The 26,202-nt window shown below is 44.4% G+C and overlaps 1 protein-coding gene across 2 annotated transcripts in view; it reads left to right on the top strand.

Moving 5' to 3' along the window:
• Nucleotides 1–7,636: 7,636 nt before the first annotated feature.
• XRN1 (5'-3' exoribonuclease 1) overlaps nucleotides 7,637–26,202 on the top strand; it is a 65,500-nt gene continuing 46,934 nt past the window's right edge. For both annotated transcript variants that reach the window (XM_072143067.1, XM_072143066.1), the window contains exons 1-2: nucleotides 7,637–7,808; nucleotides 23,347–23,579. In XM_072143067.1, coding sequence (XP_071999168.1) covers nucleotides 7,650–7,808; nucleotides 23,347–23,579 — 392 coding nt within the window. In that variant the 5' untranslated portion in view covers nucleotides 7,637–7,649. The remainder of the gene's footprint in view (nucleotides 7,809–23,346; nucleotides 23,580–26,202) is intronic.

Genomic DNA, 26,202 nt, shown 5'->3' with positions numbered 1-26,202 from the left:
TCAAATTCTGTAAGGGAATCCGTATATGCGGCAGTGGAGCCAGCTTTAGCCATGAAGGATCGAAGCTGTGAGTACTCAAACCATGATGGGTTAGTCACTTCGGGGTGCGGATGAAAATCTGCCAGGGTTGGTAAGGGAGAGCCTTTTAGGATATCATATATTCTGGGGTCATCAAGGATTCCCCATCCCAGGAACGACAACTTTGACATTCCAGGAGGAAAACCAGGATTTCGGAATATTGGTGTGAGAGGGCTATGTTGACGGGATAGGGTCCCTCTAGAGATCAACAATCTCCACAGCCGCAAGGTGTCTTTCAAAAGGGTAGCCTGAGGAGGGAGGGGAGAAACAGACTCCGGGGAAATCCACAGGAGGAGTTTGAGTAAAACCGGAGAGTAGGTTTGTTCCAAGGACACCCATTGTTTAGTTGTGGAATGGAAATGCCAGTCTAGGAGTCTCATGATCATTGAGGCCTGATGGTACATTTTAAGATCCGGAAGACCTGCGCCCCCTCTGGACTTGTGGCGGACGAGAACCTTCCAACTCACTCTGGGCCTACCGGAGCCCCATATAAATCTTAACATGGCAGAGCGCAGTGTTCTGAAAAATGTAGCTGGGGGGTTAATGGGCACACCCTGGAACACATACAGGAATCGAGGGAGAATATCCATTTTGAGGACGTTAATCCTGCCAAACCATGACAGTTTCTTTCTATTGTAACGCTGCAGGTCTCCCAGGGTGCGCTCCAGAAGGGGTAGGTAGTTGAGGGTATATAATCTAGACAGTTCAGTAGGAACCGAAATGCCCAGATACCGAATGGAGGTCTGCTGCCACTGAAACGGGAAACTATCCATTATGTGTTGCACCTCTGCCTGAGGAAGGGATATGTTTAAAGCCTCTGATTTGGAGTAATTAATTTTAAAATTACTGAGCATGCTGTATCTCTTAAATTCCTGGAGGAGGGATGGAAAGGAAAGCCTCGGTTGTGACACGTATAATAATAAATCATCAGCATATAATGCTGCCTTGCAGTGACGGGAACCCATATGAATGCCATGGATATTGGGGTTGTTCCTTATGGCAACAGCCAAGTGCTCCATTACTATTACATATAGCAAAGGGGATAGAGGGCACCCCTGTCTAGTCCCATTTCTGATCTTAAATGAAGAAGATAGATTACCATTTACCCTAACCTTTGCAGTTGGGCTGGAGTACAAAGCAAGAATTTTCCCTAAAAAATTTGGGCCTATACCTATCTGCTTCAGCGCTGCCTCCATGAAACCCCAGTGGACGCGATCGAAAGCCTTTTCTGCGTCAATAGACAACAAGCAGGCCGGAAGTGACCTTGCTTGCGCCTGAGACATTAGAAGGAAAGTCTTGTTCAGGTTATCTCTGGCCTCCCTTCCCTGGACAAATCCCACCTGGTCGGTGTGTATTATCGAAGGCAGGTGAGGGGCCAGTCTCTCCGCCAAAATTTTAGCAAACAGTTTGACGTCCACATTAATCAAAGAGATGGGACGGTAGCTGGCGGGGAGAGAAGGGTCCTTCCCCGGTTTGGGCAACACACTAATATGAGCCTCCAAGGCCCAGGCCGAGAACTCAGAGTTCACAGAGACAGCGCAAAAAACCTTAGCCAACAATGGAGACAATAATTCCCTAAATTGTTTGTAGAAGGCTGGCGTAAATCCATCCGGGCCAGGGCTTTTCCCTGCTGGGGTGAGTTTAATGACAGCTGAGACCTCCGCTGGTTCAATTTCCTGTTCTAGAGCGTCAACTACCTCTCTAGGTAAGGAAGGTAGGCTGGTTTCAGACATGTACAAGTTTACCTGGGCCTCATACGAGGGATCCGCCTTATGCAAGGCAGGTTCCTTCAAAGCATACAGGGAAGAGTAGTATGAGGAGAAGCTGTCACACATATCAGCAGGGTGGTAAACCTCCGTCCCCCCTGAGCTCTTGATCTTGGGTATGTATGAAGTGAGGGTTCTGGGATGTAGAAGTCGGGACAGGGGGCGGCCACACTTATCTGCGTGATCGTATAAATAACTTTGGAATCGTGCCCTATGTTGGAGGTATTTCTGATCTATAATTGATCTCAAGGATTCCCTGGCCAGCATTAGTTCAGCCAGTACCTCCTGGGATAAGGAGGCCTTGTGGCGAATTTCAAGGCTCTGTATTTGAGAAGTGAGGGTCTCCACCCGGGCAAGGTTCTCTCTTTTGAGGCGAGTACCATGTCTAACAAATATGTCCATTAGGTTACTTTTGAGACTCTCCCATTGATGTGGTAAAGGGGTTATGCTATTGGCTGCTTGTGTCTGGATATGGGTATTGATGCATTCCCTAATGTCAGTAGTGCATAGGGAGTCCCTCAGAAGATTATCATTTAACCGCCAAGTCCATGGGGGCGGGTGTTTTGTGGCAGTGTCAATGTCAGAAATACAGGGGCATGATCTGAGAATAGTATGTTTCCCGTTTCTGCTGTAGGGGCCCATGTCAGTGCATTGTGGCTCATGAGAAAAAAGTCAATTCGACTATAAGAGCTATGCGCGGGCGAGAAATATGAATAATCCTTGACATTGGGATGTAGAATACGCCATATGTCCAATAGCTGGAGGGCCTGTAAGTCACGTTTAAGGGATCTAATCTGACTTTGGGAAATGGAGCTCCGGCCTGTCGAGGTGTCAACTGAAGGATCTAGTGGGAAGTTAAAATCTCCTCCTATCACTAAATGACCTTCGGCAAACTCCGAAAGTGCTGCTAAGAATGTCTTACAACTTGAGATAGGGTTGTGGTTAGGTAAGTACCAGGTGGCGAGAGTCAACACTTGTCCCATGACCCTTACCTTCAAGAAGACAAAACGACCAGAGTCATCCGTCTGTGAGGCGATTACTTCGTGAGGCAGAGACCTATGAAGGGTAATCAATACTCCTTTAGATTTCGCCTCCGGGTTGGCGCTGTGGAACCAGTGCGGGTAATTCCGATCCCGGATATTTGGCACGCTGGTGGACTTGAAATGAGTCTCCTGTAAGAACAAAATATTTACACGTCGCTTATGCATGTCATACAAAATTTGTGAACGTTTCTGAGGGACGTTCAGTCCCCTGACATTAAAAGAGCAAAATTTTAAGGCATCCATCTGAAGAGAGAGAGAGCGAAAAGAAAAAACAACAATACTAACACAAAACTACACAAATATAACACAAACACAAAAGTTGCGTTGGGGAAATAACAGCTACAATACCGCAGACAGACCAGCTGGCCACGGAATCCCCTGTGGGTAGTAAACTAACTGTGGAGGATACCGCCGCCCCCTGTCGCAACCGAATCTTACACAAAGAGAAAATATTGTTACCTCTGAACGTATCCAGCATTAAGGGGAGTGGGTGAGGGGGGGGGGACAGGGACTGGGAGGAGGAGGGGGAATAACGGGATAAATGATAGAAGGAGTTCTAATATCTAATCCGGATCAAAACAGTATTGAAACGATAAGGCACTGCCCACTAGACCCAGTTCGGCTGGATGCCTGCTTAAAGGCCATAGCCCAGTGCGGGCCTTCCATGCCAACATAAAATGCAAGTACTTAAAACACATAAAGAGGCATCTAGTGTACAGTGTATCAGCAGTTCTCCATTAACAAAGACAGAGAGATAGGAGAAATCAGCCCATAGGCTGAGGCCCAGGGTCTTGCCCCCAACGAGGCCCCCTACGCCCAGGTCCGCGACGTGCTCGCTGTCGAGGGGGTTCCCCTAAGGGAGGAGGGTTCACCAGATGCCCAGGTGTGGGTAAGCCAGGCCACTCCGTGATGACCGGGGCTGAGATATCCAATGCAGCAGCTAGAGTAGCAATGTCTCTGGGGTGGCTCGCAGTATATCTTCGGTCCGCTCGTCTTATCTGTAGGCGGAACGGAAATCCCCAAGTGTAAGGAATGTCTCTTCGCCGTAATTCATCCAATAGGGGCTTAAAGGCTCTCCGTTTGAGCAAAGTCAACCGGGAAAGATCTGGCAGTAACTGAAGGTTAGTCCCTTGATAAGCGATGTTTCCAGCTAGGCGTGCTTTAGACATGATGGTGTCTTTAAGTTGGTAGCGGTGTATCCGGCATATGACATCCCGGGGTTGGTCGTGTATCGAAGGGCCAGCCTGAAGAGAACGATGGGCTCGATCCAATTCCAGTGGTGTGTCTGCCGGCACTTCAAGTAAGGAATTGAATACTTGGCGCAGAGTATCATGTAGCATAGGAGCTTCCACAGTCTCTGGGAGACCTCGCACCCTAATGTTGTTGCGGCGGCCTCTGTTTTCAGCATCATCCAGCTGATCTGCCAGGTATTGTAATTGGAATGCATGTGTAGATGGCAGCGTCATGCGTATTCAACCGCTCAGTGAGCGTGTTATGAGCTTCCTCTGTTGAGGAGACCCTAGCTCCTAATTGTTGAACCTCTTCCCGCACCATGTTTAGCTCTGCAGTGTAGGATTGCTCCAATCTAGCCACGTAACTTTCCATATCATCTCTGGTGGGTATGGTACGGAGATGTGAACTTAGAGCACGTAATTCAGCCAGGGCACCAAACTCTTGAGACCACATATTGTGATGGGTGGTTGAAGTGCCATCCGGAGAGAAGGCTGGAACAAGTATACTTTGCCCTGTAGAAGGGACAGGGAACGGATTCTCACCCTGTGAGGGCCTAGGAGAGGGAGCCGGGGTATGAGCTGAGGGTGTTGCCGGCCAATCATCTCCTGTGTCAGGCCACAGGACTGGGGAGTGGGGAGCAGGCGATGCAGCTAATCTAGGGCCACTGTGAGCATCTGAAGAAGTTGACTGCTGTTGAGACCTCCTTGTCTCAGTTGTTACAGCCAGGCCCTGCTGTTGGCTCTCCACTTCTTCAGCCCATGAGGGGCCAATTGATGAAAGGGGAGCTGCATAGGGCTCCTGTGCCACCTTACTTGGCGTCCCAGGAGACTCTGATGTGGCCCTAGGGAGGCTTATGGTCAGAGCAAGAGGAAGGGAAGGCAGTACCTGGGAGTTGCAGCTCTGCTGGGGCTGAGGATCAGGCCGGTGAGACCAGTCAGGGGCCTCCAGCCGAGCTGGCAGGCATCCAATTGCAGATGAGGGGGAGGCAGAATCTCTAGGAGGCTGTTCTATGGCGGGACTGGGGTCCGCTTGCTCCTCAGCCATCTTCCCCTCCGTGTCAGTGTGTGGGGAGAGAGTATCCGGCTGCAGCTGTGGTGGTGAGGAAGCCTCTGCGGTGTCCGCCATCTTGGACACGTGGAGCAGCCCCACGCTGCTAACCGCATTATTAGGAGCCGTTCCGGATGTCAGCGGTGTGTCCTCCGATGAGCCCCCTGAGGTCTCGGGCGCATGGGCTGTCGCTTCGGGCGCAGCCGCGGCTTGCGGCGCAGATGGAACGGCAGCCGCCATTTCTGCATCTCGGGCAGGGGCCGCGGCGGACGCCAGGTCCGTGAGGTATCTACCGATCCCTCTGACGGAGGACCGGCCAAGCTGTATAGATGGGGTACGGGCGCCCCCCCTTCGCTTTGCCCCCATTTTTATGGCAGGGAGTCGCTGGATACTGGGATCGATCGGCAGCGAAACGGGGAAAAGGCAGGAGCGAGGTTAGTGTGCTGCCATCTTCCTCCACAGCCAGGACACGCCCCCAGGGATACAAATTTAAGTTTGATCATCCCCTAAAGTGTGCCCCTGTGTGTAGTAACACAATAGGAAAGGCTCTCCAGGTACTGCATATATGAATCTGAGACTACTATGAGGTCACTGCATCTTAGTTTCTATTCAGTGAAATCTAGTCTGCAGTATTCAGGTGTGACCACCAGTGGGCGTAACTTGACGCTGATGGGCCCCAGTGCAAAGTCTGTGCCAGGCCCCCGACTATAATGTATGGTTCATAGTACTAGTCTTCTCATATGGGAAAGTGAGACCTTATGGGCCCCCAAAGCCTCTTGGGCCCGGTTGCGACTGCACCCCCTCAAGTTACGCCCCTGGTGACCACCAATTCTATAAATAAGAAGAAATCCACTCCATTTACCATGCAGTGTGAATGGTGGTCTACAACTGAAGCCTCTAAATTTTCAACATTCACTAAGATTTATATCAATAATGGAGACCATCCGATAAATATTTGCAAAAAACTTCATTTGTCTTCATATATACAATAGTTAATGTAATAATGTCTTCATTTAGTCCATTATCTATAGCCACGCTGCATTATCGGCGTTACCAAGACCTCGAACGCTCAAGCTGAGGAGCGGTGTATCCTTCAAAGGTAACTTTCGAAGACAGCGGGGCTTATTTACGAAGGGTAAGTGGATCGCATTTCTGTTGGACTTCCTGACATTTTTGTGGATTGCGCAGCAGTGACAGCTAATTAGCAGGGGATTGTGTCGCATGTGATCGGAAGAAGAAGAAGGTGAACTCCGGCGGACCTCAGTGTGGAAGTGACACATGCAGGATATCGGGCGATCTTAGTGAATCGCGTCAGAGTGCATTCCGGTCGGACAATGCACTTTCGGGGATTGCGCAGGACGGGTAAGTAAATGTGCCCCATCATGTCTGAAGAAGGAAGAGTTACCTCCGAAACATACACTGCTCCTCAGCTTGAGCGTTCGAGGTCTCGGTAACACCGATAATGCAGCATGGTTATAGATAATGGACTATTATTTCCACTAAATGAAGACTGGTGATGTACCGATATTTTATTACATTTATCGTATATATGAAGACAAATGACGTTTTTTGCAAATATTTATAGTATGGTCTCAATTATCGATACAAGGATCGGGTATGACCACTGCACATAGAATGGCACTGTCTGTTTACCAGCTGCGATGTACAGATGATATGTGGGGTGCTGGGTGTTTGGAACCCACAAATCAGTTATCGAGAACGGATTCTATGGAGATGTTGGCAATATTATTTCCCCGGAAAACCCCTTTAAAACCTCATCCTCATGGCTACTAATGTAATACGTTGTGGTTAAAATAAATGACCTCAAAGTTTGGGGGTTTTTAGGATTTGTATATAACAATTTATTGAAAGCCAAAACATGCTACAGGATTTTGCACAGTGTGGATGGGGTGCTACCTTTGTATGTGCCCGGCTAGATATGGGCACTGGGTATGTACATAGTAGAGCTGAGCCTCTTGCCTCAGGCAGCATCAGTGAACACAAGATTGGGGGCACAATCACCTGCTACAAAGCGGGACCTGACACTTAAAAATAGTATATTCACATCCAACGTCAGCATGGCTGCGACATGGCATGGAGAACCCATTTATTAGAAAATACCCTGAACCATTACTACTGGATGGGCACAGGGTGGGAGGCAGTGTGTTCCCCCGGGTGCACAGTGACAGGAGGAGGGGGTGCGGTACCGGCTCTAGTAGGTTTCTATTTCAGGCAGAGAACTTGTGTATCCTCTCCCTGGGAACCAATCAGATGTCTTCTTTCACTTTCGAACAACAAGTGTCCCGCGCACAATAACATGTCCCTCTGCCCCGGCCCCAGCACCGCTTCCCCTACGTGTAGTGTGTATGTATGTCTGCCTACCCTGTGCGGTACTAAAGTCGCAAAGAAGACGCATGTAAATCTATGTAGAGTAATAAGGCGCTATCGCCGACTTTAAGTCCCGCCCACCACGACGTGACGTATGAGAGAGGCGCCGGACGTGACGGTTGTTTGTTCGGCTCTTGTGTGTCGGGATTGTAGCTGCTCGGTAACGGAGAGAAGCAAGATGGGCGTCCCCAAGTTTTACCGCTGGATCTCGGAGCGCTACCCGTGCCTCAGTGAGGTGGTGAAGGAGCACCAGGTGAGTCATGACGTAATGCGGTGACATCACTGGCGTGACGCCGCTCCGGGCATGACATGTATGGGCACGTCCTTCGTCACTGCAGGGCTTGTATCAGGGCACAGTGACGTCTCTTTTAAGTCGGAATCCACATTTAGTGATGTAATGAGGCTGTGGCTGTGTCCTCATAGTAACATCAGGGTCTTCTATCATTACCACCTCTCGTGTGTCCTCCTGTAGCTCCTCATAGTAACATCAGGGGCTTCTATAATTACCACCTCTCTTGTGTCCTCCTGTAGCTCCTCATAGTAATATCAGGGTCTTCTATCATTACCGCCTCTCTTGTGTCCTCCTGTAGCTCCTCATAGTAACATCAGGGGCTTCTATAATTACCACCTCTCTTGTGTCCTCCTGTAGCTCCTCATAGTAACATCAGGGGCTTCTATAATTACCACCTCTCTTGTGTCCTCCTGTAGCTCCTCATAGTAACATCAGGGGCTTCTATAATTACCACCTCTCTTGTGTCCTCCTGTAGCTCCTCATAGTAACATCAGGGGCTTCTATAATTACCACCTCTCTTGTGTCCTCCTGTAGCTCCTCATAGTAACATCAGGGGCTTCTATAATTACCACCTCTCTTGTGTCCTCCTGTAGCTCCTCATAGTAACATCAGGGGCTTCTATAATTACCACCTCTCTTGTGTCCTCCTGTAGCTCCTCATAGTAACATCAGGGGCTTCTATCATTACCGCCTCTCTTGTGTCCTCCTGTAGCTCCTCATAGTAACATCAGGGTCTTCTATCATTACCACCTCTCTTGTGTCCTCCTGTAGCTCCTCATAGTAACATCAGGGGCTTCTATCATTACCGCCTCTCTTGTGTCCTCCTGTAGCTCCTCATAGTAACATCAGGGTCTTCTATCATTACCACCTCTTGTGTCCTCCTGTAGCTCCTCCTAGTAACATCAGGGTCTTCTATCATTACCACCTCTCGTGTGTCCTCCTGTAGCTCCTCATAGTAACATCAGGGGCTTCTATCATTACCGCCTCTCTTGTGTCCTCCTGTAGCTCCTCATAGTAACATCAGGGTCTTCTATCATTACCACCTCTCTTGTGTCCTCCTGTAGCTCCTCATAGTAACATCGGGGCTTCTATCATTACCACCTCTTGTGTCCTCCTGTAGCTCCTCATAGTAACATCGGGTCTTCTATCATTACCACCTCTCTTGTGTCCTCCTGTAGCTCCTCATAGTAATATCAGGGTCTTCTATCATTACCACCTCTCTTGTGTCCTCCTGTAGCTCCTCATAGTAATATCAGGGTCTTCTATCATTACCACCTCTCTTGTGTCCTCCTGTAGCTCCTCATAGTAACATCAGGGGCTTCTATCATTACCGCCTCTTGTGTCCTCCTGTAGCTCCTCATAGTAATATCAGGGTCTTCTATCATTACCACCTCTCTTGTGTCCTCCTGTAGCTCCTCATAGTAACATCAGGGGCTTCTATCATTACCACCTCTCTTGTGTCCTCCTGTAGCTCCTCATAGTAACATCAGGGGCTTCTATCATTACCACCTCTCTTGTGTCCTCCTGTAGCTCCTCATAGTAACATCAGGGGCTTCTATCATTACCACCTCTCTTGTGTCCTCCTGTAGCTCCTCATAGTAACATCAGGGGCTTCTATCATTACCACCTCTCTTGTGTCCTCCTGTAGCTCATCATAGTAACATCAGGGTCTCCTATAATTACCACCTCTCTTGTGTGTCCTTCTGGTAATGAGGCAGGGTCATATGTGATCACTACACTCATGTGTGACCCCCCCCCCCCCCAAGAGCCATCGGTGTCATCTATAATTACCCCGCTCTGTGTGTCCTCTTGTAGCTACTCCTGGTAATGAGCCAAGTCTAACCCCATTCACTCCATATATAGGAGACACTATGTCCATAATATGGAGCTTCCCTATTCCAGAGGAGAATTGTTCTGTACACTGACCACCCCCAGGTCATATTAAATATTTATTTAACCCCTTAACGCTGAAGCCACTTTTCACCTTCCTGACACGGACCATTTTTTAAAATCTGACATGTGTCTATTTAAGTGGTTATAACTTTGGAACGCTTTAACATATCCAGTTGATTTTGAGATTGTTTTTTCGTGACACATTGTACTTCATGCTGGTTGAGAAATTTAATAAATATATTTAGTATTTATTTATGAAATAAATGGAAATTTGGCAAAAATTTTGAAAAAAACAATGTTTTCCAAATTCAAAATTTTCTACTTTTTGGAAAGTTGGTCATATCATTAAAATAACTTGATAACTAACATTTTCCATATGTCTGCTTTAACTTGGCATCATTTTTCAAACATCTTTTCCTTTATTTTGGATGTTAGGAGGCTTATAACTTTAGGTGCAATTTTTCAGATTTTCACGAAAATCATCAAAACCTACTTTTGGAGGGTCAATTTAGTTAGAAGTGACTTTATAAGGCCCACATGACAGAAACCCCCCACAAATGACACCATTTTAGAAACTACACCCCTCAAAATATTCAAAACAACCTTTGGGAATTTTGTTAACCCTTTGAGCGTTTCATGAGCGTGAAAGATAAATGAAAGTGAAATTAGAGAAATGTAATTTTATCTTACTATAGATTCATTGAACACTAAAATTTGCACCTTCACAATGGGTTAAAAAGGAAAATGCATTTTACAATGTTGAGGGCAATTCCTCTTGAGTATGCAAACACCCATTTTGTCACTGTACCCTGCTGTACGGGCACAGGGGGGCACTTGGAATGGAAAGAGCGTTGTTTCGTTTTTGCAGGGTAAATATGGCTGAAAAAGTTTACATGTGTCAGGATGCATTTGGAGAGCCATAGTGGTACCAAAACAGAGGAAAGCCCCAACATGAGACACCATTTTGGAAAGTACACCCCTTGGAGAGTTTAGCAACTTGTAATTTGTGTATTTTCCCCAACAGGTGTTTGATTCAATTAGGCCCCAAAAGGGAAAAAAGCTGAAAATTTTCTCAAAAAAGTCACTTTTACCCCAAATTTTTGTAAGCCACAAGGGATAAAAGATGAAACAACCCCATAAATGTGTAGAACTATTTCTCCTAAGCACAGAACTGCACAACTTTTGCATATAAAGTATTGTATGGGTACACAGTAGGGCTCAGAAGGGAAAGAGGGGCTTTGGCCTTTTAGAAGCCAGATTTGACAATCATCCTTTACATGTGTCAGGATGCATTTGGAGAGCCCTAGTGGTACCAAAACAGAGGGGAACCCCAACAAGTGTCACCATTTTGGAAAGTTCACCCTTTGGAGAATTCAGAAAGGTGTAATATGTGTATTTACCCCTACAGGTGTTTGCTTCAATTAGGTCCCTAAAAGGAAAAAGGTGAACATTTTCCCAAAAAAGTCACTTTTACGGCTAATTTTTGTATCCCATAAGGCATTAAAGATAAAATAACCCCAAAAAATGTGTACTAGCATTTCTCCCGAGTATAAAATTGCCCCACACATGCAAATAAAATGTTGTATGGGTACGCAGTGAAGCTCAGAAGGGAAAGAGGGGCGTTGGCCTTTTAGAAGCCAAATTTGACAGACATCCTTTACATGTGTCAGGATGCATTTAGAGAGCCGTAGTGGTACCAAAACAGAGGGGAACCCCAACAAGTGTCACCATTTTGGAAAGCACACCCCTTAGAGAATTTAGCAAGGTGTAATATGTGTATTTGTCTGTAAAGGTGTTTGATTTAATTAGGACTTAAATAGATAAAAGGTGAACATTTTCTTATAAAGGTCATTTTACTCCTAATTTTATATAGCCACAAGGGATAAAAAAATGTAATAACCCCCCAAAATGTGTGAACCTATTTCTCTCGAGTGTAGAAGTACCCCACATGTGTATATAAAATGTTGTATGGGCGCACAGTAAAAGGAAAGGGGAATGTTTGCCTTTTAGAAGCCAAATTTGACAGAAATGTTTGACATGCATTTGGAGAACCCTAGTGGTATAAAACAGATAAGAATCCGAAAAGTGACCCTAATCTTTGAATGCACACCCCTTAGAGAATTTTGCAATGTGTAATATATGTATTTGCCCCTACAGGTGAATGATCCAATTAGGCCCGAATCATTAAAAAGGTGAAAATTTTCCTATAAATGTCACTTTACCCCTAATTTATGTAAGCCACAAGGGATAATATATTAAATAACCCCAAAAAAGGTGTAAAACTATTTCTCCCGAGTGTAGAAGTACCCCACATGTGCATATAAAATACTTTATGGGCGCACAGTAGAGGAAAAGAGGGATGTTTGTCTTTTAGAGGCCAAATTTGTAAGAAATCCTTCACATGTGTCAGGATACATTTGGAGAGCCGTAGTGGTAGCAAAACAGAGGAAAACCCGAAAAGTGACCATAATTGTTGAATGTACACCCCTTGGGGAATATAGCAAGGTGTAATATGTGGTGTAGTGTAATACACGTGGTGAAATGAGCATTTTGAACATATACGTGGTTTCCAAATATGATGTCAGAAAAGAAGAAGGGAAGGGGAATATGTAGGAGAAAGAAAAAGTTGTGAGTGTATTAAAAATTAACTTTTATTGTTGTTTTTAAAATTTAGAGTCTGTACTCTTTATTAATATAAATAGTCTAACAAACGTGGCAAAATTATCGTTGCCCCGCTGTTGCCCCAGCCACAAGTTATGCAGAGTGGCTCCTAGGGATAAAGATACAGGTGGGAGTCCCCTTATGATTTCTTTAATCCCTCCTGTGAAATAGCTGGATCCCACTTCTATTCGGTAGTGGGGATCTAGGACAGTGCTATGTGGTTCAATCTTAATGAGAGATCCCGAGGGACCTTAGTTGCTGCCCAGCGCGACACCGCTGTGTGCATGTGTCCGCTGTGAAGTGTGAGGGGATCGCGGTGGAGCGCCACACCGCGCCTCCTCTCCTCTAACTCTGCACAGCTTGTCTAGTCTCAGGTACCGTGCTGCACGATACCGAGGCTGACAAAAGGTCCTATTGTGATCTTGAACGGCGATCTAACTGTATGTCAGTATCGCTACTGCATCTGTCCCTCTATTATTCTTTCCCTAAGTTGTGGCTGCGGGCATAGATTGTGTCCCGACACGTGTTTCGCCGAGTCTCCCCGGCTTCTTCTAGGGGCGGGGGCGGCCGGGTTCGGGCGCCTTTTGTTTCAAAATCTAAGAGTGACAGCTTAATTAGCCAATGCAAGACCACTGTCAATCTAGTGGGATGCAACATTGTATCGAGAGTGTATTTACATTTAATAATTGATGTGTTTTAAATGTACTAGCAACAGAATCTGATCGATATTACTCCTATCATAAGCAATGAGGAGAATTCATGTCCTACATTATTAAAAGCGATAGAAATGGCTAGTTATTCATCACAGACAAATATATTTGTTTATCATCAGATGTTCCTTTGTTATAAAATCTGATGGTCCGTCATTCATATTATAGTATATGAGAACGTCAGCAGTTGGAAAATGGTGAGTAGGTATAGTGGTGATAGGAAGTATTCATGATAAATATTTGAATAGAGCCGATTTTATTCTGTAAAATTGATTTAAGGAGAATAAGAGTGAGTTCCTCTATTATATGATTAATGTCCTTCATGCAGAGTAGTGGAAGATCCCAGTTAAACTTGAATGTAACATGTGAAATGGTCTGGGACCCTGAAAATACCACTTCTGGACATGGGGTATATAGCATTTTTTGTGAGGTTTGCAGTAGAAATTCTATAAAAAACACCCAAATCCAAAATTGTCATTCAGACCCTTGGGCTTGAGGCTTCCCATTCTGTATATCCATAGGCTTTCTTTTTGGAGAAGCATGTTGTCTAAATCTCCGCCCCTGATTCCCAACGTAATCCGGGTAATCGCCCAGCCTTTCAACCCTTTTGGATTGCAATTATGACATTTTTTAAAATGTTCCGCAATGGGGGTTGGCTGGAATGGTTTATTTTGTCTCAGTGCTTCTCTCTGCATCCTGTCAAAATTTTTGATTGAGTATAGGTGTTCTCTTATCCTAGTTCTCATTTCTCGGATAGTTTTCCCCACATACAGTAGGTTACAAGGACATTGAAGAACGTATATCACTCCTGGGGAGGAACAGGTGATATGTTCCTGGATGTATCTTTATCCCTAGGAGCCACTCTGCATAACTTGTGGCTGGGGCAACAGCGGGGCAACGATAATTTTGCCACGTTTGTTAGACTATTTATATTAATAAAGAGTACAGACTCTAAATTTTAAAAACAACAATAAAAGTTAATTTTTAATACACTCACAACTTTTTCTTTCTCCTACATATTCCCCTTCCCTTCTTCTTTTCTGAGATTACGTTAATAGGTGGTGCACACCGTGAGTGCTCTATTATTTGAACACACTGCGTGTTTCCAAATATGATGTGCAATGGAGTCCAAGATGGAAATTGCAATTATTTCTGGAAAGTTCAGTGCCCGTTATGTGGCGCCCCTTATGAAATAATGGAGGGTTATAGGGAGCAACGGGACATAACAGTTGTTACAATTATTCATTTTACCGAAATTAATTCACAATAGGTTGGGCGTAAATTGTGAATGTCTAGTGTATAAGGAGGTAGAATATACCAGGGGACCAACTAAACTTTTGTCACTCTGGAGTTGTCGCAGGTCTCTTAGTAGTATGTAGTGTCCATCCTAACTTCTCTTTTGGAACAGACTCTTTATTAAGTCCTACCATTAGAAGCAGCAGAATTCACCGGGAAAATGCTCTCCTGGCAAAACACAGGAACATCTAAACCAGAGGTACTGGGGCCCCGTCCTTCTTGTCCCAATATTAGTTTCCTAATATCTTCCTCTTGAAAACAGAGACATGATACGGCAGGACCTGCACATTGGAACAGCTCGTAAGAGTTGTACAGCATAATCTGTACAATGTACACGGCCAGCACTTTTGTACCATATCTTGGTTTTTCGTAGGGAAATTATCGCCAAGTGTTGCTCTTATTCACCCTAGCGATGCCCATTGTGACGAATATTGCTGCTTTTGGCTGGACCATATCGACCAGCAAATAGCGGCAAACATGGACAGAGGGGGGCAACAAAACCCCTCTGGACCGCAAGGCAAAATTGGTGGCTGTCAGGAACAGCCGCCACTCTGCCCCGATCATCGTGTCTACAGACATGGTGACCGGTATTACTGACGTCATAAGTAAATTCGCTGCTATTGGCTTGTCTGAATCGATGAGCCAATAGCAGCGATAATAAACTGGGGGTGTGTGGGGGGGACGTAACCCTTCTGGTCCATGGGGCAGGATGGATGGCTGTCAGGAACAGCCGCCGTCTTACCCCGGTCAGTGAACAGCCGCCGTCTTACCCTGACCGGTGTTGGAAAGTCACTACTCGCCGCACCGTTCTATAACAACGCTCGTTGGGAATAGGCTATACAATCTTTATTTATTTTTTTAAGCAATTTAGACAAATAAGGGCTTATTTTTTGCGAGACGAGATGCACTGTAAAAAAAACCTTCATTTTAGTGGGTTTTTAGCTTATTGAAGAAATTTTATTAACTTTTTACGTGTGGAGGAAAATAAAATCATCAATTCTTGTTTTGGATTTTTAGCATTTTTTTGGGGGGTTGTTCACTGTAGCATAACAATAATATATTATCTTTATTCTACGGATCACTACGATTACGGTGATACCTCATTTATATAGTTTTATTTATATTTGTCCAATTTTATTGAAGGAAAACTAGAATAGAAAAAATTTCATTTGTTTTAGTATTGCCATTTTTATAGTGGCATAATTATAGTATTTTTTGGTTTACGGAGCTGGTTGTAAGCTTATTTTTTGCGTGACAAGTTGCTCTTTTTATCGGTATCATTTTGGTGCTTGTAACTTTTTCGGATCACTTTTTAGAACATTTTTTGTAAAGCAATTTGATAAAAAGTTTTAATTTTTGGCACGTTTTTGGGTTGTTTTTTTTTACCACGTTCATCGAGCGTGTCCAATTATGATTAGGATTTATTGTACAGATTGTTACGGACGCGGCGATACCAAATAAGTGGGGTTTTTTCGTGATTTAGTGTTTTTTATACTTTATTACTTGTGTAAAGGGAAATGTGGTGTTTGGGGGGACTTTCACTTTCTTTTATTATTTATTTTTACTGTAAAAAACCTTTATTTATTTATTTTTCCTTTTTTTACAGGTAATGACATCTAAGCTTGAACAAGTGATCTTCTGATCACTTGTTCAAGCTTTTTTTACAGGTTACACAGTGCAATACAGATGTATTGCACTGTGTAATGTAAGACACTGAGCATGCTGCGCATGCCCAGTGTCTTACAGCCGGGTCCTGCCAGGAGGCACGGACCCGGCACCGAGAGGAGGATCGCGCAGCCCCGGGCACCGGCAGTCCCGGGGCTGCGATCGGAGGAGCGGACCCCCCCGGTAAGCGCCGCGGGGGGGTCCGATTCGCATTTAAATAGGTTTAAATGCCTCTGACACGCCGCGGTCAGCGCGACCGCGGCGTGTTAGGGGTTAACACCTGCGATCGGAGAAATCTCCGATCGCGGGTGTTAGAGGCGGGTGTCAGCTATAACATATAGCCGACACCCGCAGCTTCTGGCCCCGGCTCCGTTCAGGAGCCGGGGCCAGAAGCTTGACGTAATAGTACTGCATTTTGCGGGAACGCACCTCCCGCGATGCAGTACTATTACGTCAAATGTCGGGAAGGGGTTAAAGGACATCTACCACCAGTTTACTTGTGGTAGAGTATCCTAATTATGCTGCTCGTTTTGTCTAGGGCAGGGGTCTCAAACTCGCGGCCCGCGGGCCAACTGTGGCCCGCGGGACAACATTTTGCGGCCCCCACCTGGGAAAGCACCGCCCGCCGTGTATTCACGGCGGCGGTCGGGTCGCGCTGCATGGAGAGGGCTCACGGGTTGAGCCCTCTCCATAGCCGGTAAGTCTTTGCTGCATATTGCATGGGCGCCGCCATCTTACCTGGGATCGCCGCTCCCCCGGGGGCAGCGATCCGTCTCCATGGTAGCCTCGGGTCTTCCGTAGACCCGAGGCTATTTCGTTTTAACCCCTTCATTACAATGTGCTGATAGCACATTGTAATGAATGAGGAGGAAAGTCCCCATATACTGCCATACTGTAGTATGGCAGTATATGATAGGATCGATCAGACAACCTAGGGTTAAAGTACCCTAGGGAGTCTGAAAAATAGTATAAATAAAAATAAAAAAAAGTTTTTTTAAAAAAAAATTATAATAAAAAAACATTAAATTTCAAATCACCCCCCTTTCCCTAGAACTGACATAAATATAAATAAACAGTAAAAATCATAAACACATCAGGTATCGACGCGTCCGAAAATGCCCGATCTATCAAAATATGATAACGTTTTTTACAATGCGTTTAACCCCGTTACGGAAAATAGCGCCCAAAGTCGAAAATGGCACTTTTTTGCCATTTTGAAAAATATAAAAAAATCTATAAAAAGTGATCAAAAGGTCGTACAGTCCTAAAAATGATATAATTGAAAATATTGTCATATTTCGCAAAAAATGACACCACCCACAGCTCCATACACCAAAGTATAAAAAAGTTATTAGCGCCAGAAGTTGGCAAAATCAAAAAAATAATTTTTGTACAGGTTTTAATTTTTGTAAATGTATGAAAAAATTATAAAACCTATACAAATTTGGTATCCCCTTAATCGTACCGACCCAAAGAATAAAGTAGACATGTCATTTGGGGCGCTCAGTGAAAGACGTAATATCCAAGCCCACAAGAAAATGGCGCAAATGCATTTTCATTGCATTTGGAATTTTTTTCCCGCTTCCGAGTACATGGCATGGAATATTTAATACCATCACTATGAAGTGCAATTTGTTACGCAGAAAACAAGCCGTCACACAGCTCTTTACGTGTAAAAATAAAAAAGTTATAGATTTTTGAAGGTGGGGAGTGAAAAATGGACATGAAAAAACAGGAAAGGGCCCGTAACCGGTTAATCGCCTTCCCTCCGGTACTTGAAAAAGATGAAGTCGCCGCTCTGAACGCACTTGGTGCAAGTCAGAGCGGCGACTTCATCTTCTTCGATGGGAGGGACACGGGGAGGCAAGTACCGGGGGGGAGGGGGGGATGGAGTGTCCCTGACTGGGCTCAGCGCGGTAGGAGCTTGGGACCCCTCGGTGCACAGGACACGTTCATAGAGAAAACACGTCTCCCCGCTCGGGGCTTTCCTTGCGGTGGGAGACGCCATGACATTTGAATCTGAATAATGATATTTTGTAAGCGCATTTTGTGTGGAAAACTTGATGCGGCCCAGCCTTACCCAGAATCTACCTCCAGCGGTCCCCAGGTAAATTGAGTTTGAGTCCCCTGGTCTAGGGGGTCAGAGGGAACCAGTTTTAGCAAGTTCCAGGCATCTTTATTAATGAAATATGAACCTTCCAAAGCAGCCTAAGAAACTCAGACAGACGGCACTGAGCATCTCTCTGCCTTTTAATGTATTCCCGCCCCTTCCTGCTTCTGGCCGAGGAGTTACGATCTGGCTGGTGATGTCAGAGGCCCGGGACTCTCTTAGTTCCCCGTCCAGCAGCAGGATAAGGCTGGTGCCACATGTGACGCTTTTGTCAAGCACCCCTCAGCTTCCCCCCCACTGCAACCCTTAGGCTGGTGCCACAAGTAACGCAAACAAAGCCGCGGCCCAATCGCATCAGCGTTTCTATGGAAACTCCTGCGATCGGGAACGAGCCGCCGTTGTTTTGCATTAAATTATCGCCATAGAAATGCTGATGCGATCGGGCCGCGGGCCGCCCCGGTGGGTGCGGCTTTGTTTGCGTTTGCAAACGCAGACAAAGCGTTACTTGTGGCACCAGCCTAAGGGTTGCAGTGCGGGGGAAGCTGAGGGGTGTTTGGGCGCCATCTGCTTGGGCACCTCCGGCTGCTTTAAAAAGTTCATATGTCATTAGTAAAGAAATACGGTCCCCAACGTCATGGGCAGCAGTGCATAAAGACACCATCATGGCTTCTGTCTGTCACCCTGACAAAATGCATGGTGACAGGATCAAAGGTCCTGTGGGCCAAAGGTCCTGTGGTTGCTGTGATTGGTCAGTACAAACTGACCAATCACAGCAAAAAGCAGGCTTTCCCTGGCTGAACTCCCAGTATCAGTATCCAATCTCCTCATTCTCCTTCACAGAGAAAGGAGATCAGATGCCTACAGTGACCCTCCACACCACAAGCAATTAACCCCATAACTGCCCATCTGCATACCTCCCCTTTGTGCTCTTCTCTCCATTTTGGATAGAAAGTAAGCAGCTCCTAGTGCTACCGCATTTTTAGCAGTGGTAAAATGCTAGCTTAATCGGAACCCTCGGGCCTATTCATGAGGGGGCGGTCAGAGGCGCTGCTTCTTCCCTGGACCGCTCCTCCCACGCCATAGGCCGGCATGTCAGATTTGGGGCTGTGTCAAAATGGGCTATGTCCTTAAGGGGTTGAACAGTGCCATCATGTTCTGCAGGGATATATATATATAATGGTGCTATTAAAGATTATTATTATATAGATTATTTATTAATAAAAAATACAATAAGACACTAACTAATAGCAAGGTCATGTGAAACAATAGGAGTTAAGGCCCTGCTCGCATTTGCTTACAATCTGAGACTTTCTGGACTCTGGTTTACATAATACTGTATATTATATAAGTTATTAAAATTAAAATATCTGCAAAAATATGTATATTTTTTCATAATTCAAAAAGTGAATCTTATTTTTTTCTATATTTAATTCATTGCAAGCAGAGTGAACTGTTCCAAGTGTTTACTAATGTTAATGTTGATGATTATGGCTTACAGCAGGGGTCTCAAACTCAATTTACCTGGGGGCCGCTGGAGGTAGATTCTGGGTAAGGCTGGGCCGCATCAAGTTTTCCACACAAAATGCGCTTACAAAATATCATTATTCAGATTCAAATGTCATGGCGTCTCCCAGCGCAAGGAAAGCCCCGAGCGGGGAGACGTGTTTTCTCTATGAACGTGTCCTGTGCACCGAGGGGTCCCAAGCTCCTACCGCGCTGAGCCCAGTCAGGGACACTCCATCCCCCCCTCCCCCCCGGTACTTGCCTCCCCGTGTCCCTTCCATCGAAGAAGATGAAGTCGCCGCTCTGACTTGCACCAAGTGCGTTCAGAGCGGCGACTTCATCTTTTTCAAGTACCGGAGGGAAGGCGATTAACCGGTTACGGGCCCTTTCCTGTTTTTTCATGTCCATTTTTCACTCCCCACCTTCAAAAATCTATAACTTTTTTATTTTTACACGTAAAGAGCTGTGTGACGGCTTGTTTTCTGCGTAACAAATTGCACTTCATAATGATGGTATTAAATATTCCATGCCATGTACTCGGAAGCGGGAAAAAAATTCCAAATGCAATGAAAATGCATTTGCGCCATTTTCTTGTGGGCTTGGATATTACGTCTTTCACTGAGCGCCCCAAATGACATGTCTACTTTATTCTTTGGGTCGGTACGATTAAGGGGATACCAAATTTGTATAGGTTTTATAATTTTTTCATACATTTACAAAAATTAAAACCTGTACAAAAATTATTTTTTTGATTTTGCCAACTTCTGGCGCTAATAACTTTTTTATACTTTGGTGTACGGAGCTGTGGGTGGTGTCATTTTTTGCGAAATATGACAATATTTTCAATTATATCATTTTTAGGACTGTACGACCTTTTGATCACTTTTTATAGATTTTTTTATATTTTTCAAAATGGCAAAAAAGTGCCATTTTCGACTTTGGGCGCTATTTTCCGTAACGGGGTTAAACGCATTGTAAAAAACGTTATCATATTTTGATAGATCGGGCATTTTCGGACGCGTCGATACCTGATGTGTTTATGATTTTTACTGTTTATTTATATTTATGTCAGTTCTAGGGAAAGGGGGGTGATTTGAAATTTAATGTTTTTTTATTATAATTTTTTTTTAAAAAAACTTTTTTTTATTTTTATTTATACTATTTTTCAGACTCCCTAGGGTACTTTAACCCTAGGTTGTCTGATCGATCCTATCATATACTGCCATACTACAGTATGGCAGTATATGGGGACTTTCCTCCTCATTCATTACAATGTGCTATCAGCACATTGTAATGAAGGGGTTAAAACGAAATAGCCTCGGGTCTACGGAAGACCCGAGGCTACCATGGAGACGGATCGCTGCCCCCGGGGGAGCGGCGATCCCAGGTAAGATGGCGGCGCCCATGCGCCGCTATCTTTTTGAGGCTGCCGGCAGCTTTGCCGGCAGCCATCGCTGTGAAAGCACCCGCGATCGGTGCTAGCACCGATCGCGGGTGTTACCGGTAAGCCTTTGCTGCAATATGCAGCAAAGACTTACCGGCTATGGAGAGGGCTCAGCCCGTGAGCCCTCTCCATGCAGCGCGACCCGACCGCCGCCGTGAATACACGGCGGGCGGTGCTTTTCCAGGTGGGGGCCGCAAAATGTTGTCCCGCGGGCCGCAGTTGGCCCGCGGGCCGCGAGTTTGAGACCCCTGGCTTACAGCCAAGAAAAATCCAAAAGTCATTATCCCTAAACACCTGCAAAGGTTTCCTAAGTTTTTATATTACCCCTTAGTCTAGTTCAGTAGGAGAAACAATCTTGGGGAAGACTGTTGCCAGGACAGGTGTCCGGAAGGCAGTCTCTGACACATACTACCAGGAGGGTAAGCCACAAATGTCGCTGCTAAAGAGTACTTCATCAAAGCATATTAACAGAGAGTTGAATGGAAGGAAAGTATGGTAGAAAAGTGCTAAAAGGCTTCACAAGGAGTGGACTTCTGCTGCCCTACACAGATATATCCAGGACATGGGCTACAAGTGTCGCACTCAATGTGTCAAGCTGCTCCTGACCAATAGACAACACCAGCAGTGTCTTACCTCATGTCTAAGACAGTACAGAGTAATAGGATGGTCATATGAAACTATAAAAGTCTGAGAATATGACCTTTCCCTTTAATTGAGGCTCATAAAATGGGTACTTGGGACTGCAAATTTGAGCCCAAGAATTCTACAACCACACTTGCTCTGTAAAAAAAAAAAATGGATTGTGTGCCGGTCATATTCCACAGGCGGAGCTCAGTGACGGGACTGCGGGCATCATTTGATACGTGCGTGTCAGCAGAATAACAGTGCCATAATGTCGTCACCAAGCAAGATCATGTCCCACCAACATTAGTCTTTATTCAGGAAACAGAATCCCAATATCATCTGAAACATCACCTATTCCACGGATAAGTAATCAGTATATAGAATGGTTATAGTTAGGTTAGGTGCAAAAAAACTTAACCATCAAAAGTACATTGGGCAAGGCGTTAATACAATACCATAAAACTTTATTGATCCCAATTCAGGAAATTGTTTTGTAAACAATGTTGAAGCCTGGGGAAACACCTACAACAATAAGAAAAAGTAATGCAGCATATGGCATTAACGCCTTAAGGACATGGCCTTCAAGACACAGACACTTTTTTACGTTTTCCAAATTCCAAAAAGCCATACCTTATTATTTTTATTTTTTATCGGACATAAGCATTCGAGGGCCTGTTTTTTTTGTGCTAAGTTTTGTATTTTCCAATCTGTTCATTTTTTGTATAGTGGGACAGAAGAAAACAGGTTTTACTACTTGTTCATTAATTAAAACTTTTACACAGTTCACCGTACAGTATAGTAAACATTATAAAATTATTCTGTAGGTTAGTACGATTAAACAGGTACAGGTTTTGTTTTACTACTTTAGTAAATAAAACTTTTTTTTTTTTTTAAAGGAAACTGCATTTACCTATATGTGGATGGCCATGTTCTGAAAGCTATAATATTTTTATTTCTCAATCAATGGAGGATTATTAGGGTTGGTTTATTACGGGAAAAAGTTAACGGTTAGATTGGTACTGCTACTATTGGTACTATTTTAGGGTACACCCGACTTTTTGATTGCATTATTTTACTTATTGGGAGTAGGAAGCACTAGAATTGCAATTTTTTATTAGTGTTTTCACTTTTTATTCCCTTTACAATATATGTATAATAATGTATTATGTGCTTGGTCAAGGTCGCTACGGACGTGATAATATCAGTTGTGTGGATGTCAACATCCATGGCAGACCTGGAGGTATTAATTAGACCTCACGGCTCCCAAGACAACCCCAGCATCCCGTGATCACTTTGCAGGGAGCCGGGGGAGTGATAGAGGGGTTAAACTGCCTGACAAAGAAAGACCAGGCTGCATCAGTGTGTCAGCATGGTCCAGAGGATGATATAAATCGTCCTAATGCAGCAATGGCCCACAAATTAAGACCATCTGTATCGTGCTACAGTATATATTTTATTCTCTATATTTTAAACAGGTTTTTTTTTTTTTCTTTGTAAACTTAAGTATTTAAGAAATGTAAAGAAAAAATGCCAAGTTTGCAGTGTTTTGTTTGGTCTTTTTACATTCTGCTTATTCCTCCCCCTTATTCTGCAGATCCCAGAATTTGATAATCTTTACTTGGACATGAATGGAATCATCCACCAGTGCTCGCACCCAAATGACGACGACGTGCATTTTCGAATCACAGAAGATAAGATTTTTGCTGATATATTTCATTATTTAGAGGTGCTGTTCCGTATCATTAAGCCAAGGAAAGTCTTTTTTATGGCCGTTGATGGTGTCGCTCCCAGAGCAAAGATGAACCAGCAGCGAGGGAGACGTTTTAGGTAATTCTCACTTCTGTTTTCTCTTCTTGGGGTGTGTATGTGCATGTGTGACCTACAGCCACCAACCGCACATGACTTGTCCTAAACAAGTCTTCCTGACCGTGTCTTAGGATTCTTTACAGTAATCCTGAAGAGGGAGAAGCGGAGGAATTCTATTGGTGAAAGATTCATGGCTGCTGCTCACATTTAGAGGGATTTTCCACAAATCAAAAAATCATGTGTATGTGACTGCAGGGAGATCACCTCTGGCCATCTCATGAGAATAGGGGCCTTGTGTCCTTTGTCTGACTATAGCAGTGCCAGAGCCTGCACATTAAAGGGGTTTTCCCACGAAACAATTTAGGCCCTATCAAAAGGTAAGGCCTAACTTGCTGATCAGTGGTCTCATCACTGAGACCCCCATCGATCAGCAAGGTAGGTGTGTTTCATGCCTTGTGCTAAGCCAAACTAGCATATAAATTATACAAATAGCATTGCAAATACACAGTGCAAGTTGTCTCAAAATAATTTTTGCCACTTAAAAATAACATGGAGAAATGGAAATCCTGTTTTTTTTTTTTTCAATAATTTCTGCCTTTTTTCTTTTTTCTCTAATATGGAAAAAAATAAATTATTAAACTATAGTCTAATGTATCCTGAAAAAAGCGTATGTAATATATGTATGTTGAGTAAAAAATATGATAGTTAACGAAGCGGTTAATCTAAACCCCCCCCCCCTCCCCCTCCCCCTAACCTGGTCTCACACCATGTTCTTACTAAACTAAAACCTCTTTCTTCTGCGCAATCCAGATATTTATATTTGGAAGCAGCGTTTTGCCTTCTGAGCATCCAGAAAACATGGCTGCTCTGTTCTTTTATGTTGCAGTTTCAAATCCCATCCATAATGCATGTCCTGGCACTGCTGGGAGAATTGGCAGAATGTGAAAACTGTTCCTTACCCACTGATCTGCCTCCTGCACAACGCAGCAGCCGCTCCTCGGGTTTTGGCTGCTCTGTAGTCCGTACAGGGAGTCTTAGTTTTGTTGTATTATTATATAAACTGATCCCATGTATTTTGTCTAGTGCAGTTTTTCATATAATATGCATGTTTTTAGGTTTATTGGTAATATTTCCCTGTTACTTAAGAAATCCTTTTTCCTTAGCCATCGAGATTCAGATAATGCGTGTGATGAAAACCTGGCGCAGTGTCTGCTCCCGTATGCTGGGCCACATCCATCAGTCACGCTCTGACGCTCCTGCTGAAGCTCTTTATTATATTCATATTGGAAGGTGGGAGGTGGAGAATAAACCATATCCTATTCACATTTCCAAGAAGACATGGAAATGCATCAAAAAAGGTGTCTGCAAATTGGCTAAAAATAAAATAAAACCAGAACATCAGACTTTTGAACAAATCATGCTTACAATCTTATACAGTGTTACATAAGGTTTCATTGCCTGAGGTTCAAGATAACAAGAAAACCGCAATAAATATCAAGTATATACCATAGATAAGACAGAATAAGACAACTCAACTGGTCAGAGTGTTCTTTATATCTGAGGAAAGAACTTATGCTTGTGATTAGGTGCACTTTGTTTTCGACACCTTCAATTTGATTAGGTTCTTTTGTATTTACATGGGCCTACGATGCCAGTGCTCCGACTTTTTGTCTGTGTTTATAAATTATTTTTTCATATGGTAGGATTTGGTTCACCTGTAACTTCCACATACTTAGGGTAGGGGTATTGGGGGAGTACCACCTCAGTGCTATGCATTTCCGGGCCATAAACAATGTTTCTTGTAAGAATATTATTTGGTAATGAGTCCAATCTACTTCAGGAATTAGGCCCAATAAGCATATCTCAGGGGAATGTGATAGTGTTACTGGTAAAATAGTGGTAAGGAAATTTGTTACGTCCTTCCAAAATTTTTGGATAGGAGCGCAGCTCTAACACGTGTGCCAAAAGTCTGCGTTAAGATCTCCGCACCTGCCTCAGTCGCACAGGTAAAGCTGGATAAGTCTATTATTTATTGAGGGGGAGACTTTAAGGTGTGTTGAGAGAATGTCCAGGATAGATTCTTCTTCCACGAGGGAATACGTGTCTTCCATTTATCTATGGCGGGGATTGGAGATTTTAGGGTCTTTTCCTGGATTAGATGGGTGTAGAGTGCTGATACCAACCCTCTGGGCCCCTGTGTCCTATAGATGCCAATTAATGGATTAGAGGATATGGTTGGGCGGGGAGACAGGAACTGAGCATCCAGTGCGTGTCTGAGCTGCAGATACTTGTAAAAGAAGGTTCTGTCTAACTCATGTTTAGTTTGTATTTCTTGAAAGGAGCAGAGAATGTTTGTTGTATAAATGTCTCCTAGCGTTGCTATGCCTCTCTGTTCCCAGTGTACCTGTCCCTCCAGTGTGTGCAGTTGGGAGAGTGAAGGGTTATGCCATAGTGGAGTCTCAGCTATTATATCTGTAAAGCCTGCTATTTGCTTGGCCGCTTTCCAGACCTGTCTAGCTAGCCTATGCAAGGGTAGTAAAGACATGTTTAATTCTCGAGGTGGTTCTAGAACCGGCCATAGGGATTTGAGGCTCAGGTGGTGTTGCAGGTGGTGGTCTGAGTTAGGTAGGGTCTGTCCTCCCAC

Source organism: Engystomops pustulosus, chromosome 3, assembly GCF_040894005.1.
Source record: "Engystomops pustulosus chromosome 3, aEngPut4.maternal, whole genome shotgun sequence".
NCBI lineage: Eukaryota > Metazoa > Chordata > Amphibia > Anura > Leptodactylidae > Engystomops > Engystomops pustulosus.
This window is presented reverse-complemented; position numbering and strand designations above follow the sequence as displayed.